This window comes from Diceros bicornis, chromosome 20 (assembly GCF_020826845.1).
Source record: "Diceros bicornis minor isolate mBicDic1 chromosome 20, mDicBic1.mat.cur, whole genome shotgun sequence".
Taxonomy (NCBI): domain Eukaryota; kingdom Metazoa; phylum Chordata; class Mammalia; order Perissodactyla; family Rhinocerotidae; genus Diceros; species Diceros bicornis.
Genome location: NC_080759.1, coordinates 61,291,144 through 61,306,553, shown reverse-complemented (window position 1 = coordinate 61,306,553; position 15,410 = coordinate 61,291,144). Strand labels below are relative to the sequence as shown.

The following is a 15,410-nucleotide window of genomic DNA, read 5'->3' as shown; positions in this document are numbered from 1 at the left end:
TCAATTTGACATTGTATAACATTGCATCTATATAGACCCAACATAACATTGTATAACATTATATCGTACAGACCTTAATATAACATTGTATCTACATAGACAATGCCACATTGTGTAACATTGTATCTGTACAAAGTGCCACCATAACATTGTATAACATTGTATCTATATAGACAATATAACATTGTATTTATATAGATCCCAACATAACATTGTATAAAATTGCATTTATACAGACCTTAAAACAACACTGTATAACATTGTATCTACATGGACCTCAATGTAACTGTCTAACACTATATCTATACAAACCTCAATTTCCACTTGATTGTGAAACTGACACAGCGTGAGCCACAGGATTTCCAACCTTAAAAACGAATAGATTCACAGCATTGGTTAAAAGATTCTCAATTCCTTTTAGTGAAATTACTTCCAATTCTGGAGCAAAATCTCCAGACACCCTTTCCCTGTAGAGGGCACTAGTGGGCAGCTAATTTTCCTTCAGGAGGGGGATGCTGAGCCTTCCTCAGCCAAATCCGAACATTAAGACACAGCTATGAGTGACGCCACTTTTATTAAATAGTGGTCTTCACTGTTCTCATTAAAGACACCCACACCTGCAGCTTTGGTCTGCCCTGCAAGCCACCATTTCCCAAGTTTGTCCTCTAGCTCAGGAAACCTTGTCCACCTGATACCTGTCCCCACCCTGGCTGTCTCCTAGCATCGGACTGGACAGGCTCTGCACCATGTGATCCCCAAGCCTGGCTCCTGGAGTTCCTGATCTCAGAACCAGCATTACCACCCTTTTGTTTGCAGGAGTCGGAAATGGGGAAACATTTGAGTCCCCTGTCCTTGGGCCCTCACTCACTCCCCCAGATAGACAATCCCCCTCATAACTATTTGTACCCACCCTACTTCTCTGCCTTGTCACTGCTAGCCCCAAGCACAGGCCACTCCTGAAGGAGCCCTTCCCAGCCCTTCTCCCAGCTTCTACCTCACTTCTCACCGCCTACCCTCTGCAGTCCAGCCTTGGAAACATTATCAGCTCCACTCGGATATGCCACCCCTCAGGGCACCTCCCCAGAGTCCTGTTCCAAACCCCTTGGCAAGGCCTGGGGGTCCCAGGAGGGCTCTGCCTGGCCTCATCAAACACCACCTCAAACGTTGGCCCCCTGGAGACCCGTCGTGCCTGGAAGCCCTGTGCCTTCCGTGTAGCTGTGGAAGGGGAAGCTGTATCTGTCTTTACGCAGGACCCCAGGAAGGTGGCGTGATGTAATCCGTGAGTCGACAAACACAGGTGGGAAGAGAAGAGTTCTCACGGTTACCTCCCTGCTGGGTGGAGACATTAAGTCCCGGCACCCAGGAGGGTGAGAACAGCAGGTTTGTGCACTTGGTTTCCATAATCGGCTGAGGCTAATGCTGTCAAACAGCAGCAGGCCAGCGCTCAGAGCTTTCGGATTTGCTAAAAGAACCGGAGCGCACGGCAGTCTCCTGAGCGGCCCTGTGCCTTCCCAGGAGGACAGGACAAACAAGACATTACAGGGTCTCACTTACGCTCCAGGGCCTTGCCACGTCCACGTGATAGTGTCCTAGGGGCAAGACGGAGAGAATGAATCACAGCTGAAGTCAGGTGCCAGAAGTCCCCACATGTGCTTCGCGGGCTCTTCCCTCTGCAGGTGCGCCTGCCCCCATCCTGGCCTCCATCCCGGTCCCTGGCCCAGACCTTGTCCCAGCCCACCTCTGACCTGTCCTCCCAGACCCCCAAACACGCTCCTCACCCCTCCTCCCATAGCTCCACGGTCACAATTCCAATGTCTGCTTAAGAGCCAGGCCCCCTTCCCTTTTTCTGCCCTTCCCCCAGGTGCTCCTGGCAACTTCAATCTCCCACGTGGGCACCTGCTCTGTCTGCCGGCTCCCTCAGACGTGCTCGAGCAGGGCCTCCGACACCTGCGCTGCCCATCACTGGGCCGCATGATGCTGTTGGCAGCCTCATTCCAACCCACCTGTCCCCCAAAGGTGCTTGCCTCGACTCTCAGTCAGAGACGTGCTCCAGCAGGTCAGCCCAGGCTCGGGAGGGGGCAGAACAAACCACTGCGGGGGCCGCCTCTCCCTACTCCCACAGGGGCATCTCAGACACTCTCCGTCCTCAGCCTCAGCAGCCGCACCAGCCACCCAGGTGGGGACATTAGATGATACACCCTGTCTCCACCCTGACACTGGTCACCCACATGGGCTTCTTTCTTCTGCAGTCCTGACACTCACCCGCACCCCTCTCACGGGCTCCTGAAAACCCACCTGCCGCACGGGCTCCCCCAGCCCCCCGCCTGGCTCCCTGCTCTGCACAGCTCTGTTCTTCCCGCAGTTCTGAGGCTGAAGAACACGTGACACAGACAGACGAAATACGAGCGCAAGGCGGACGTTCTGCTTCTGTGACAACTAAGTTGAATGTAAGACCCCAGTAGGGGCACCTTGCTTAAAATAAGTTGATGGAACAAAGTTAAAACATGGGAAAGCTAAGGGCCAGCCCAGTGGTGCAGTGGTTAAATTTGTGCGGTCTGCTTCAGCAGCCCGGGGTTTGCCAGTTCAGATCCTGGGCACGGACCTATGCACTGCTCATCAAGTCATGCTGTGGTGGCATCCCACATATAAAATGGAGGAAGTTGGCACAGATGTTAGCTCATGGCCAATCTTCCTCACAAAAAAAAAAGGGGGAAAATCTAGACTTTTACACACCCATGACAGATTCTCCTACTTTCAGAAACTGACTACGGACTGCACCTCTTCAGAGCTCAGTTATGGACAGTAAGAACAGTTTCATCTGTGCGTCTGTGTGCCTGCCGGCTCTGCCTGGCCTTCATTTCCTGGCCGCTCTGAGGGCCTCTGTCCACACCCGTGGCACAGGGTCCAGTGTGCAAACCTGGGACTCCGCAGGCCTGGCCCGGAAGCCCCTCACGCCCACAGATGTCACACGTGCTTCTGCCGCTGTCTCTACCAGCAACTCCAGACCCCACTGTGTCATGACCTGCGAGTCTCCTCTTTTGTGTCATAAAGACACCACGACAGGGAGACAGCTCAGCGTCAGGAACAAATCCACCTTCTGTGTCCTCCATTGAGAAACACTCCAATGCACCCGGCGCCCAGGCAGGGCCTGGGGACATGGGTCCGTGTGGACCTGTCTCAGCTACAAGAGCCCTTCAGCCCACTGAGGTGCCAGGATGCCTGCCTGGACGGGGTTCCAGCAGAAGCGAGGTGCAGCTGGCACAGGGTAGCCTGGCCCCCGCCCTGAGGAAGGCGAGCTGACTGCACCTGAGGGATGGAGCATCCACAGGTACCTGGGAGATGAGACAGCCATGGCTGCTTCACAGATGTGGAAATGGAAGCCATGGCAGGGCCCCAGCAGGCCCTGGTCTGAGGCCTCGTCCAGTCCCCCCCTACCCCAAGCTGGGGGTCTGTCAAGATCACCCAGGAACTCTGAGCACCAAATGCCTTTTATTTTCTCTCTTAGAACAAACAAAACCTCTGTACCCAACAGAGGCATGACGAAGGCACATTAACCATCAAGTCACTTAATTCCTTTCCCTCCTGCTGCCTCCAGGCTTCCAGAACTTAAATATTCCCAATTTAAAAATTTCCTGGAGTGTGTTCTTGGCCATGAGAGCTGCTGAGGACATGGCAGGCCAGGACGGATCACATGCGAGGAAGGGCCACTGCCTCATGACCTATGAAAGTGGGACTTCATGTGTGAATACTGGCGAATGTTCCAGAATACGGGCGTCGGTTAGAAATGATACATTAGACCACCTGGCACTTCTCATCCCAGGTAATCCACCTTCACACAAGCCCCCAGGAAAACACACTCACCAGTTTATTTGGGTACCGCAAGACCACAGGCTGGACAGGGACTCCTGGAATAAAGGCTCCTGTGGGGAAAACGAACGCTGTCTTACTTCCGAGGCAGCAGGTCCTCCACCTGGCACATCTCATGCCAGCCTCAGAGTAAAAGGGGCTTTGCTGCCAGGCCCTCCTGGTTAACGGTCATTTGGTGCCTGGAAGGTTCCTCAACCTCTGCGCTGGCCGTGAATATGCAGAGAAAACGCCAGGCCATGGCTCTGCCCAGCAGGGAACAGACAGGAGCATCTGTTCCAGGCCGAGGGGCACTTTATGGGAAAACTGGGAGGCAGCGCGGGTCTCCTCCACTCTCAAGGAGAAAAAGAAGAAATTAAGACAACAACATACCAGGCTTGAAGGTAATCAGGCAGGTCCTATTGGTGCAAGTGCCCTCTGGGAAAATCATTATCTTGAAATGGAAAAAAGAAAGGCTGGCATTAAAGGGACATAATTCAGAGGTCACGGGTCAGCTGCCAGTCTGTCTCCTCTGCGGCTGACGTAGCGCAGACACCTGAACCATCCTCAGCCGAGGCAGGATGCACCATGGAAGCCCACGCAGATTCCCTCTCTAACAAGGGCTTTTACCAAACTAGGGAAGCAACACGAGCGTGCCAACAGCACACCATCTCAGACAGCGGGGCTCGTAAACGGCTGACTGCTAGCACCCACCCTCAGTGTCCACGGGGACCAGACACACCGCACAGGACGCGCTGGCACGGGGCAGGTGCCACACATGGCGCAGGACAGGCGCAGACGGAGGGCCCTCGGCCAGAGGACCTGGTGAGGGCTGCCCAGGACGCCTCCCCCATGGGGACTCCAGTTGCTCTGATCACACTGACTTCCAGCCTCGTGGCGTAAGCTAAACCTGCCCCAGTTGTTGGAAACACAGCCCACGTGGTTGCTTTCAACTCTAGGTGGCACTGCACCAGTGTGGGCCCAACCCCGGCGTGCCGGATGGTCAGGCAGGAAGCTGAATGGAGGAAGGGGGTGACCTAGACCGTGGGGCGCAGCCAGGGCACCCTGAAGGCACAGCCCCCAAGGGGCTGCCCGTGGGCACGGGTGCTGTGGGCCAGACCTTCCAGTGTTTCCTGAGCTGCCGGAACCCAGGGAGCCCTGCAGGACGTTCAGCTTCTCAAAGTCAGCTCATTTGAAGAAAAAAAAAGTGCAGCATGGATCAAACACGTCCACAGCTAACATTGGTGAGGCCAGCGCCTCACAGCCGGGTCTGGTCATCCTGATGCCCCGGGGAACCAGACATGTGCGGGGCGCACTCAGCCAGGATTTTCAGAGGCAAGCGAAGACACCGTATGGACTAACGCACTATCCAGACACGAGACTGCGCTGACCTCCAGGGCAGGTCACAGCGCTTCCCGACTTGGAACTTATAAAAAGATTCATTTCCAATAAAGATGATTCGGGAACTTGAGATGCAAGTGAGAACTGTTTTTCCCATTCCTTTTAATTTTAAAATTCCAGAACCCAAAGTACCTGATATTTAGCACATTCTTGGATTTGTAGATTCATCAAAAATAAAATGAAACAAAACAATCCAGCCCCCAGGGAGGCGAGCCTGGGACCTTTTGTCCGTCCCCCAACCCCATCTCCAAGTTCACATCTTTTGGAATAAATCCACTCAAAATGCAGGCAGGAGTGAGTTACCTGCGGCCACTTTCTATTCAACTGCGCCCGTCTCTTGATCTCTTCCACGGTCTTCCTGCGGGAATCCTGGTCTGATCGGGACACGAACACTGGCTTGATGTACTTTATCAGAGCTGAAAGGGAGGGAGGCATTCCTGTGGGAAGGCACCGCTTCTGCCACAGCAGGACTGGGGTGGGGGTGGGGGGAAGGGGGGGCTGCCCCATGACGCCCAGCCAGAGTGAGCCCCCCAGAGATGCCCTGAGAGCTGAGCCACAGGGCGGGCAGTGAGTCAATGCCTGACCACAAGGGACTCGAGAAAATCACAGCTTCTGAGGAACTTAGATGACAGCAGGAGGCCCTACAACTTTCAAGGCCCAAAGTAACCACACGGGGTGTCCATGGGTGACAAATCAGAGGAAGAGAACAGCAGGAGGTTGACTCCTCCAGGGGGCAGAGAGCCTTTGGTCACCAGTGTTAACACCAGAGGGGACGGGGGTCAAAGGCTCCAGGTCGAAGGGCCCCAGGCACGTGGCTGGGACCCCATCAGCCCCCGCTGTGGGTTGAACTGTGCCCCTCAAAGCCAGGTTGACGTCCTGAGCCCTGTGACTGTGACCTTATTTGGAAATAGGGTGTTTGCAGACATAATCAACTTAAGACGAGGTGGTACTGGATTGGGGTGGGCCCTAACCAATGACCGGTGTCCTTATAAGAAGAGGGGGAACAGACACAGACGGAGAGAATGCCCCATGGTGACTGAGGCAGAGATGGAGTGATGTGGCCACAGCCAAGGGACACCAAGGACCGTGGGAGCCCCCAGAGCTGCGGAGAGGCCTGGGATGAACTCTCTCTCAGAAGTGGCCCTGTCGACGCCTTGAGGCTGGACTTCTGGCTCCCAGCACAGTGAGAGAAGACATTTCTGCTGTTTTAAGCCCCTAATTTGTGGTACTCTGTCAGGGCAGCCCCAGGACACTCATAAAGCCCCGATTCTAACCACCGTGCCACATGGCCTCCTGTTAGGCATCCCTCCACCAAAGCTGATGGCCACAACCAATGCATCGGTGCCCTTGCAGGGCGATCGAAAGGTGGGAAGGCACTTCTTAGAAGGAAGAACTCTGAACCAACTTTAGAATACAACTGTCCTCAGCGAGCGCTTCCTTTCCTGGGAAACGATGTGAGCGGGATGCCCTGACGGCCGGTCACCCTCACGGGTCAGGCGAGACCACGTCACCACCTGCTCTGCCCAGGCTCAGTGCTCGCCGGGCCCGAGATTAGCTGCGAGCTTCTCTTCTGAGCATTTTTATCACTTGTAAGGAATAACGTTTCATGACTTCTTGGAGGGCTTCCAAAGAGCAAAGAGAAAATTTATTTGAATAGAAAAATTCTATTGAGTCGGGTCCACAGGACTCATAAGATCTAAGATACACTGGATCTTAGTGATGTTTTTTCCTACGTCTTGAAACATTCTGCTTTTTCGCCATTCCAGGACCTATTTCATCCTCCTTCTCCCCTGCGCCCTGACTCTGCTCAAGGTGACAACGGGCAGGTAGGAGGAACGACAGAATTGCCCAGAAGGACGAGGCGACAGCGAGATCAGGACGGCCTGTTTCCTTATTGCTGCACCCCGCGTTCTGTCATCTGTCCCGAGGGCAGGACAGACGTCTGGAGACCCCATTGCTCGTCCTGGTGGGTGGCTGGTTCCACGGAACAGAGCTGGGACTTCAGGACTTTCCCTCTCTGTCTATAATGGCAATGAAGAGGCCACAGACGAGGAAGGCTTTCACACTCCTGGGCGAACCAGAAGCCGAAGGCAGAGAGACGGAGAGCGGCTCTCCAACGCTGGGGCCGATGGGAGCTCGGCATCTGAGCACAGTCTCAGACCGGGCAGCCCCGTGGGGCCCGGACAGATCCCCATACTCGAGACCTGAGAACTGAGCAGCGAGCCGCTAAGGACAGGAAGCAAGGGAGGCTTCTTGTCCCGCGAGCCCCGCACAGGAAGGACTTCACCGCGCAGCGTCTGCACAGAACCCAGACTGCCCCGTCTGCTGCAAGGCCGAGTGAGAGCGCTCTGACCTCCGTGACGAGTGAGCACCAGACTCGACACGGGGTGTAAATGCAGGTGTGCAGATAAAGGACACGGAGAGGACACTGACACTGTAAGAGTGAGAAGAGCACTGGCTTAACCATGCTGACTGGAACTTACAAACCTACAGATGAGTGTTTGGAATATTTTCAACATTCACCACGTCTGTGAGCTGTCAAAGGGTTCAGAAGTAATGTGCTTCCTGAAACAAGCACAAGCGGAACCAGAGGAAACGAGCCAGAACCCAGTGAGACGGGTCTGCTCCAGGAGCCGGGGTTTCCGTCAGGGATGCGCTCCAGCGGCCCCACGACGGGGGCTGTCAGCTGCACTCCTGGGACAGCGTTCCATTCAGGCGTGTACGTACCTTCAATCTAGGAAAACAGGAACATGATTCGGGACGTGCCATATCTGAATTCTAACTAAAATTTGTAACAAACTGGTTTATCACCATTCCTTCCCTCTCACTTGTCAGTTATCCACAAAAGGACTGAGAAATAGAGTCCACATGAAGGGCCCCAGGCACAGAGGGTGTGTTGGTGACCGCCCCTCCTGACATCCTGAGGTTAAGGTCAGCGGTGAGGTGGCCTGGGGCCCAGCTCTGACCTCGGATCCCCCAGCACCTTCAGGTGAGTAGCTTTCAGCACCCTGACCTCGGGACGCAGACGGACGGTGTGACTCTGAGCCACCATGACGCTAGCTTGTGATTGGAGCCGTAATGGAAGTCAAGTTTTCAAGAGCGTTTGCGTAATCTGCAGGAGAATGACATCCTCCCCAGCCCAGAACTTCCCCAGAAGGCGACAGGCCACAGCCTGAAGCTTAAAACTGAAAAGAAAGAATGTAAAACAGAACAACCACCATCTCTGCAAAACCCCAGTTTCCCGGGCCCTCACTGGGGACCATACTCCTTCACAGTCGTGGGTCTGTGGGACCTTCCGGAGGTAGGAGAGTGAACTGCAAGTTCGCCAGTGGTCACAGTCTCTGCCCAGCTTTCAGAACATTCTTAGAGTTTAACCTGACTTTCCAGGCACATGGTGTATAATCCTTTATTTGGAAAACCAGGCTCTCAACCACTGGGCCGTCACGCCCCCGGCTGATGCTAACTATCTGCAAACCTTCCTGTAAGAAGCCTGCTGGAGCAGGGCCGCCCCTGCCTGCTCCTCAGTGGCGTGCCTTCCCTTTACTTTTGTTTCGTATCAACCTCACTGAACCTCCCTCGGAAGAGACTGTCATGTCTGTAAAGGATCTGGGATGCCACTCCCCAGGGTGAGACCACGCAGGGGCCTGTCACCGCCCCCCCAAACCCCCACCATGTAAGGACACGTGAGAAGGCGGAAGAGGGTTCTCACCAGAACCTGGCCACGCTGGCACTCTGAACTCAGACTTTCAGCCTCCAGAACTGTGAGAAAGAACTGTCTGTTGTGTAAAAGCCGCCCTGTCTGTGTTCCTCTGTGATGGCAGCACGCACGGACACACCTGGTCCACATCCAATCCAGTAAACACTGGTGAGCTACTGTTCTGCCAATAGCACACAACGTCTCAGACCCTCTCTCAGAATGTTCCTCTTATCAGAAAGACAAAATAAAATGTACACGATGTTCTCCATATGACTGTCCAATGAAGGCGAATGCTGTGAGGTGCCAGGTGGAAACTCGGAGAAGGTGGATGGAGTGGGGACCCTCTGCCCTGCAGCTCTCGCCCCCGCACCACTCGCCCCCTGCCCAGCCCAGCCCTGCTCCAGAATCTGCTGCGGACGTGCGCAGCATGAAACAGGGATGATCCGAGACGGCTCAGTTTAAAAGGCAAAGGGTGCTGGGTGAGAAGGCGAGCAGCAGACATGGGGCCGGGATGGAGCAGCCAGAGAAAGAGTAGGGCCAAGTGGGGGATCGCTGGAGAAGCAACCACCAAGAACACGCCAGCCGACCCCGGAGGGGCACTGTGGACAGCGCTCGGCTGGGCCGGCTGGGCCGGCTGGGCCGGCTGGGCTGGGTGTGGGAAGGTGTTTTCATCTGTAAAGTGAGGGGAACGAGATAGATTGCCTAGGATTCCTTACAGGGTTACCGTATTGGGACAGAGTGAGCCCCCAGAGTAGTGGGGCAGTGCCCTCAGTGGTGACCCCAAAAAGGTGTATCCACGTCCTAACCTGGTGACCCCTGGAACCTGTGAAAGCAAGATTTAGAAAAAAGGATCTTGGCAGATGTAATTAGTTCAGAATCTTGAGATGAGATCACCCTGGTTATGACAAGTGTCCTTACAGAAACACACAGAGGAGGAGATTGACACCCAGGGAGGAGGCCGTGTGACGACCAGGGTATAGGTTGCAGTGATGTGGCCACAAGCCCAGGGATGCTGGGCCACTGAAAGCTGGAAGGATCAGGAACGATCCTGCCCTAGAGCCTCAGAGGGAGTGAACCCCTGCCAGATCTGATGTCGACAGCATAAATTTCTGCAGCTTTAAGACATCAGTTCTGGTAATCTGCTACAGAGCCTCAGGACACTTCCACACCCAGGTTTAGCGTACAGTAACTAATGCACCAGGACCGAGTTACTGAGCTGTTCCAGACTGCTGGAATCCTGTGTGGTGGAGGTCATGCATTCTCGTTAGACGGAACCTGAAGAAGCACTTCATCTAGTTCTCGTATTTGAGGGCGCTGTGCGCTAATGAAAAGTGAAAGTCACCACAATTAATATTACAGAGGAAACAACAAGGAAAGTCAGGGACGCAGGGCCAAGTGTCTATTCCACGTGGGTGAGACCTGCAGTGGCCAGTGCGGGGCTCAGACTCCCAGCAGGGCGGGGGGGTGCTCACACTTCCAGCGGGGTGGGGGGCGGCTCCCTCATTCCCAGCGGGGTGGGAGACAGCTCACCCACTCCCACTGGGGTTGGCGGGGGGCTCACTCCCAGCAGGGGGGTGGGGGCTCATACTCCCAGCAGGTGGGGGGCTCACTCATTCCCTGTAGGGTGGGGGGGGGCTCACACACTCCCAGCAGGGCGGGGGGGCTCACCCACTCCCAGCAGGGTTGGGGGGGCCTCACCCACTCCCAGCAGGGTTGGGGGGCTCACACTCCCAGCAGGGCGGGGGGGGGGCTCACCCACATCCAGCAGGGTTGGGGGTCTCACACTCCCAGCAGGTGGGGGGCTCACTCACTCCCTGTAGGTGGGTGGGGGGCTCACACTCCCAGCGGGGCAGGTGGGGGCTCACCTGCTCCCAGTGGGGCGGGGGCTCATTCATTCCCAGCAGGGGTGGGGGGCTCACACTCCCAGCAGGTGGGGGTCTCACTCACTCCCTGCAGGTGGGTGGGGGGCTCACACTCCCAACGGGGCAGGTAGGGGCTCACCCACTCCCAGTGGGGCGGGGGCTCACTCACTCCCAGCAAGGCGGGGGGGGCTCACCCACTCCCAGCAGGGTTGGGGGGCTCACACTCCCAGCAGGGCGGGGGGCTCACTCACTCCCTGCAGGGGGATGGGGGGCTCACACTCCCAGCAGGGCGGGGGGGGCTCACCCACTCCCAGCAGGGTTGGGGGGCTCACACTCCCAGCAGGGCACGGGGGGCTCACACTCCCTTCAGGGGTGGGGGGCTCACCCACTCCCAGTGGGGCGGGGGCTCACTCCCAGCAGGGGTGGGGGGCTCACACTCCCAGCAGGGCGGGGGGCTCACTCACTTCCCCATATCGGGATGTCTCTGCTCTCTGCCTTCATCACGATGGAGGACATCGTCATGGTGATGGGGATGGCATCGAAGTAGGAGGAGTGTGGTGCCACGGTGAGGATGGCTGCCTCGGTGGGCAGGGCCTGCCGCCCCTTCACGACCACCCGGTGGAAGCCGCCGGCGAACCACATGGTGCGCATGATGGCCCTGAGCAGGAAGTCCACGACCCTGCAAGAGAGGGCGCCAGGGTCAGACGGCTGGGCGGGCGGGTCACAGCCGTGCTCTCCACACCTGGTCAGGGCACCGGGACCCCAGCCTGACCTCTGCCGACCTCTGCCGACCGGTCCAGGGTGTGGGCCAGGCCAACTCATACCTGCCAGAGCCATAACAGAGATGTCCGAGCAGGAAGGAACGGACCCCGTGCTTTCTTCCCACTCTGACTACGTGGATGTGCACTCACTTCCTCAAGAGAACCGAGGGGCCGTCTCTGCCGCGTGACACTGCAGCACAAAGACCACACGGGACCCCAAACACAACAGGCCAAGGCTCACAGGTAAAATGAAAGACACCAGCACCTTAAGTGCTAGAGAGTGAGTCACTAGCATTCTAAGTACATAAGTTTAAAATGAAAAAAAAAAATCAAACACCTTAAATCCATATTGAAATATGGAGTGAAATCCAGAGCTGAGAGCAGGAGCAGAGACCTGCCGTGTAAAAGTCCCCAGTCTCATCTCCCCAGCTGCCTGAGGCTCCCGGAATCAGACGTCACATTATTAAAATGAGCCTTTTCTGGATAAAATTAGATAGGCAATAAATTTGAAAAATAAAGTAAGTCAGTGTAGATTAACAGAATTTGTTTCCTATTTATTATTTTTAAAATATATGGGAATTTAGGCATTTAAATTTACACATTCCCTTTCGTGGTAATCTCTGACAGCTACAGACTGCATCATTATTTAATACATCACTGAAACCACACGGGGGAATGGCCACACACCTGCCAGTTGACAGGGAAAAGGTGGCACCTTTATAAAGAGCCACGTCCCCTCACTCGGCTGCTGGGTTACGTGGGTGATCAACTGGGTAAGATGCCACAGAGAAACACAAGAGCCTAAAACCTTACTGGCTTGATTTCCCAAGGAGCTTAAAACCCTCTCAAGAGAATTCCGGAAGACGAGTCCCTGCAGACCGAGCAGCAGCCAATCGCTGGAGCAGCACGGAGCCCCTGAAGGAGCCACCTTGAAAAGCCCTGTCTGTGTGGGTGACAAACAGTGACGGAGAGGTTTGCGCTGGGATGCTGGAGACCAGCTCTGACGCTCTGTTTCCAGAGCTGGCTGTGGTTACACAGGTACGTGCTTTTAAATTATTTGTTTAACTGCACATTTTTAAATGCACTTTTCTGCAGGCATGCTATTTTTCACCTAAAAACCTGTGCAAAAATAAAAGCCAGTAGATGTCCACTAATGCATAAGGAAGAAGAAAGTGAGGATGAATCTCGATCTTTCTATTAGCGACACACCCACCACCCCTCGGGTCAAAAGGTCCAAGAGTACTCAAGAGAAATGCACTGGGAGGGAAAAAACCAACTCTGACAATCCTATAAAGATCTTGGAGGGATTCTATCCCCAGTCAAACTACCCACTGGGAAGGCCATGTGGACGCTGGCCTCAGAAAAAAGCCCTGCTCACTGTGCAAAATTGGGGCCCAAGGCAAAGGCAGCCGGTGACAAGCACGAGGTGACCAGAGCTTCCCCAGGGGACAGTGAATCAGAGACAGATCTACATAGACAAGGAACTCCATCCTCCATTCGTCACCGGGAGGACACCTGAGAATCTGAGACACATGAGCAGAACCAGCCCCATGAGAGAACGGATTACGACATGAGGAGACCACAGTGCAGGCACCAGAAGAGGTCTGAACACCCCCCATCAGTGTGGCCACAGAGTCGAGGAGAGCAGGTCCTCTGAAAAGGCAGAGAGTAAGAAAAAGAAAATCCTCTTGGAAATCAAATATCTCACTGCAGAAATAGCCAGTTCACTGGAAAACGAGGAGAAGGAAATCTCCAGAACACGCAGGAAAACAAGGACAGAAGTATAAGCCATCTGAAGAAGAGGGTTTCTTAGAGTTGAGTAAACACACATGTGGAGGTGCTGAGCAGAATGAACTTAAAAAAAGTTTCATACTGAGAAATTTCCTTTAGGAATTTTTCAAATCACCAGGGACAAAGAGAAGACTAAACCTCCCAGAGAGGCAGGAACAGGTTAGTCCTGCAGCGCTGTTGCAGGTGTCGGCAGGAACAGGATCGCACCCACAGGCTCTGGGATGTGGGGTCTGGAACCTGCAGTTCCACAGATGGGACAGTCAAGTTATCCAGCAACCGCGTGGGGACAGTAAAGACATTTCAGACACAAAACGCGTCCGGGTTCCTCGTGCTGAGAAAAGAACCTGAAACTCCAGAGTCTTGGGCAAAAAACAAGGGGAAAAAACCCCAACCAAACGGGCCCAGGAAATTGTAAATTGCGCCCGAGAGAGCATCGGGAAGGCACCACATCCAGCCGAGAGCACCACGGCGCCACAGCGGGAGCTGGGCTCCAGGATCCTCTGCGTGACCGCGAGGGTGGAGTATTTTGAGACTACGCTCAGGGTCATTATTCTTTTTGTAACAGGCAAAATGAAAGGTATTGAGAAATTCTGTAAAGAAGAAAAGAATACCAGCAACTACAGTTCAAACACAAGGTAAGCTGAGGTGCCCTAACTCTGGGACTTCATGGGGTTAGGGAGGAACGCCCGTGCCTGTGACCGGAGCACGCGCCCCACCAGGTGGCCCTGCGGCGTGCACGTGCGCCGGGTGGCAGCGAGGGTCTGTGCACACGGACTGAGAGCTGACAGCTCATGTTTCAGGATCATGGGGGCCACGGCAGGACAACCACAGACAGATGCGGACGGCGGACACTGCAGAGGACCGGGCGGGCAGGCGGGCCTGCAGACCTGCTTTCCAGCACCTGCTCTCCTTCGCTGCTGTGTTCTAACGACGCACATGTATTACTCAGATAAAAATAAGAAAATGGACTAAAGGAAAATCCATCCATTCATCTGACGTTTACCGAGCACCTGCTCTGCTGGGCCCGGGTTTAGAAAGCACTGAGGATGCATCGGTGAACCTGGACAGGAATCCCTGCCCGCCTGGAACTCACCCTCTAGTGGGGGAAATAAGAATTTTTAAAAAATTAGTGAATTATGGAGTAAATTAGAAAGAGATACTGTCCATGAAAAAATAAAAATAAAAGGAGAGCAAAGTGAGGAGTGTCAGAAACAGCAGAGGAGGAAGCGACTGAGTGAAGACAGGACGGGAAGAAGAGTTAACCCTGTGCACATCTGGGTGCACTCTCCCAGGAGGACAGCTGTGCAAAGGCCCTGAGGCAGGAGGGCACTTGAGTGTTGGTGAGATGGTGAGGAGGCCCGTGTGGCTGGAGAGGAGGGAGGAGGAGGATGGGGGAGGGACAGTAGATGATGAGGGCCTTATAGGGTTGAAACGATGAGACTTGTGCTCTGGGGGACCCAGACATGGGAGCTCCTGCAGGGCTGAGAGCAGAGAGCTGTGCTCTGACTTCCATTTGTAGAGGACCCCGTGGCTGCTGTGCTGAGACACAGAAGCAGGGGAGCAGGTGACAGGCTATTCTGGGGACCCAGGTGAGCGACGATGGTGAGGGGACCAGGGAAGGGGGACCAGGTGGAGGGGTCAAGGGCATTCTGAAGGGGGAGCCAAGATGTTTCTTGCTGGGATGGATGGGAGGTGTGAGAGAGAGGGTGACTCCCAGGGCCTGGCCCGGGCCACGAAGGATGGTGGAGTCACCACTGATGGAGGCAGGGCTGTGACTAGAACAGGTGGGGAGCTGGAAGCATGGAGTCCTGGTTGGACGTGTGGAGCTGGAGATGACCTACAGACAGGTAAGTTCTGGGGTTCGGGCTGGAGGAGAGGTCTGGGCTGGAGGAGAGGTCTGGGAGCCGTTGGCTTGTGGACAGTCATCGACATCCCAGAACGAGATGAGCTCATGGAAGAGGGAGCCAGGGTCGGGGGAAGAGGAGCCGAGAAGGGCACGCAGGGGAGGAGGCCACCAGGAGGTGGAGGGGGCGTCCTGACACCACCTTGGGGCAC

The 15,410-nt window shown here is 55.0% G+C and overlaps 1 protein-coding gene across 1 annotated transcript in view; it reads right to left on the bottom strand.

Annotated features, from left to right (window-relative positions):
• The window catches only part of LPCAT1 (lysophosphatidylcholine acyltransferase 1), a 55,240-nt gene that overhangs the window by 13,905 nt on the left and 25,925 nt on the right, over positions 1-15,410 (bottom strand). Inside the window, exons 3-8 of the mRNA XM_058564385.1 lie at positions 11,268-11,482; positions 5,548-5,660; positions 4,237-4,297; positions 3,862-3,920; positions 1,555-1,589; positions 313-367 (exon numbers count right to left, since the gene is read on the bottom strand). Of these exons, the coding sequence (XP_058420368.1) occupies positions 313-367; positions 1,555-1,589; positions 3,862-3,920; positions 4,237-4,297; positions 5,548-5,660; positions 11,268-11,482 (538 nt within the window). The remainder of the gene's footprint in view (positions 1-312; positions 368-1,554; positions 1,590-3,861; positions 3,921-4,236; positions 4,298-5,547; positions 5,661-11,267; positions 11,483-15,410) is intronic.